This window comes from Trichinella spiralis, assembly GCF_000181795.1.
Source record: "Trichinella spiralis strain ISS 195 chromosome Unknown Scfld9, whole genome shotgun sequence".
In the NCBI taxonomy this organism is placed as follows: domain Eukaryota; kingdom Metazoa; phylum Nematoda; class Enoplea; order Trichinellida; family Trichinellidae; genus Trichinella; species Trichinella spiralis.
In genome coordinates, this window is record NW_003526948.1 from 3,163,978 (window position 1) to 3,165,178 (window position 1,201).

General features: G+C 34.3%; 1 protein-coding gene across 1 annotated transcript; it reads left to right on the forward strand.

Moving 5' to 3' along the window:
* Positions 1-157: 157 nt before the first annotated feature.
* Positions 158-872, forward strand: Tsp_05403 (ubiquitin-conjugating enzyme E2 1). Its single transcript, XM_003371697.1, is given in 4 exon segments — positions 158-189; positions 209-370; positions 491-756; positions 850-872. 4 exon segments carry the CDS (start codon positions 158-160, stop codon positions 870-872), a joined length of 483 nt encoding a protein of 160 aa, XP_003371745.1.
* Positions 873-1,201: the final 329 nt, after the last annotated feature.

The following is a 1,201-nucleotide window of genomic DNA, read 5'->3' on the forward strand; positions in this document are numbered from 1 at the left end:
TTTACGTCGTAGATTATCATTATGTCAATTTGTATATCTGTTTCTATGAATGGCGGTATTCATGTAAATTCAAAGTAGTTGCTAATTCTTTTTATTTAACTATTATGATATTTTTTTATTTAACTGTTTGGCATCGTTAATGTGAAGAATGTGTTTGATGAGCAGCTGCAAGGGCATTGATATTTGGCTGTAAATTGGTGAGTTTCAGGCGCACGTCTCCACGCATTTCCAGGTTCAGTGTGTTCCTTTGCTTTGATAAAATCGCATTTACCAATTCATCTGATGTGACGAAAGACAAAGGCCTATACAACACATTTATCAAACTCTTAGAACAAAGTCGCATTTTGTCTAACTGGCGTCTAAACAACCAGTAAGAAAAGGTGGTGAAAATTTAGCCTGAAGTCGAAAATACTCTTTGCATCGCGCAAAATTAATTTCTGATAGTGTCTGTTGATAGTTCAGAAAAGTATAAATTATTGTTACAAAATAGTTCTCGACGAAATAAATTACTCAGATGGGATTTCGAAGTTCATATTCGATCCCGGAGTTCATCGACCCCCATTCGACCCCTAAGCCTTTATCGACCCCTTAGAGAGTCCCATCGACCCCAAGGGGTCGATATTGACCACTTTGGTTACCCCTGCTCTAGAGGAATCCACCAGTACCTACAGAGGAACATAATCCATGCATGTCAAAAACTGCGGCGTATTATAAATAATGTTGTGATTAGCACAAGCAATTGTGTGGCAATTATAGGTATGTAAATTTTCAATAAACCTCAATCGATGATTTTTTTCAGAAATTTGATAAAGTTACCGGTTTCAGCATTTGCAATTTATAAAATTAAAGACTGGCGTATTGCACGAAAATAGCTTTCCAATTTGATAATTTTGGATAATTCTTACCTCTGAATTGTAATCTATCACAAAATTCAATGAACAAAGGTTTTAAAGTTTGAAAGATTCTTGCCTGATACATAAAAATCAGGAACAATTGTTATTAAAGTAAATTGCAATTTTCGGGTAAAAAATTGGCAATCGCGTTGGAAAAATGAATGGAACTCTGCCATATGCACCTTCATTTAACTTTTATTCTTCATTACTTTTTATTTCAATTCCGTTAAAATTCTATTTCTGTTTTACTTTTTTTACATATCTCAACAAATACGCAATCAGTAGCTGTCCTGATAGTTTCATGATAG

Bases quoted from the DNA above. Each gene is read 5' to 3' on its own strand.
- Tsp_05403 (XM_003371697.1), top strand. From the start codon at position 158: ATGAGCAGCTGCAAGGGCATTGATATTTGGCT. The intron at 371-490 runs GTAAGAAAAGGT...GTTACAAAATAG, and splicing joins AACTGGCGTCTAAACAACCA to TTCTCGACGAAATAAATTAC. The intron at 757-849 runs GTATGTAAATTT...ATAAAATTAAAG, and splicing joins CAATTGTGTGGCAATTATAG to ACTGGCGTATTGCACGAAAA.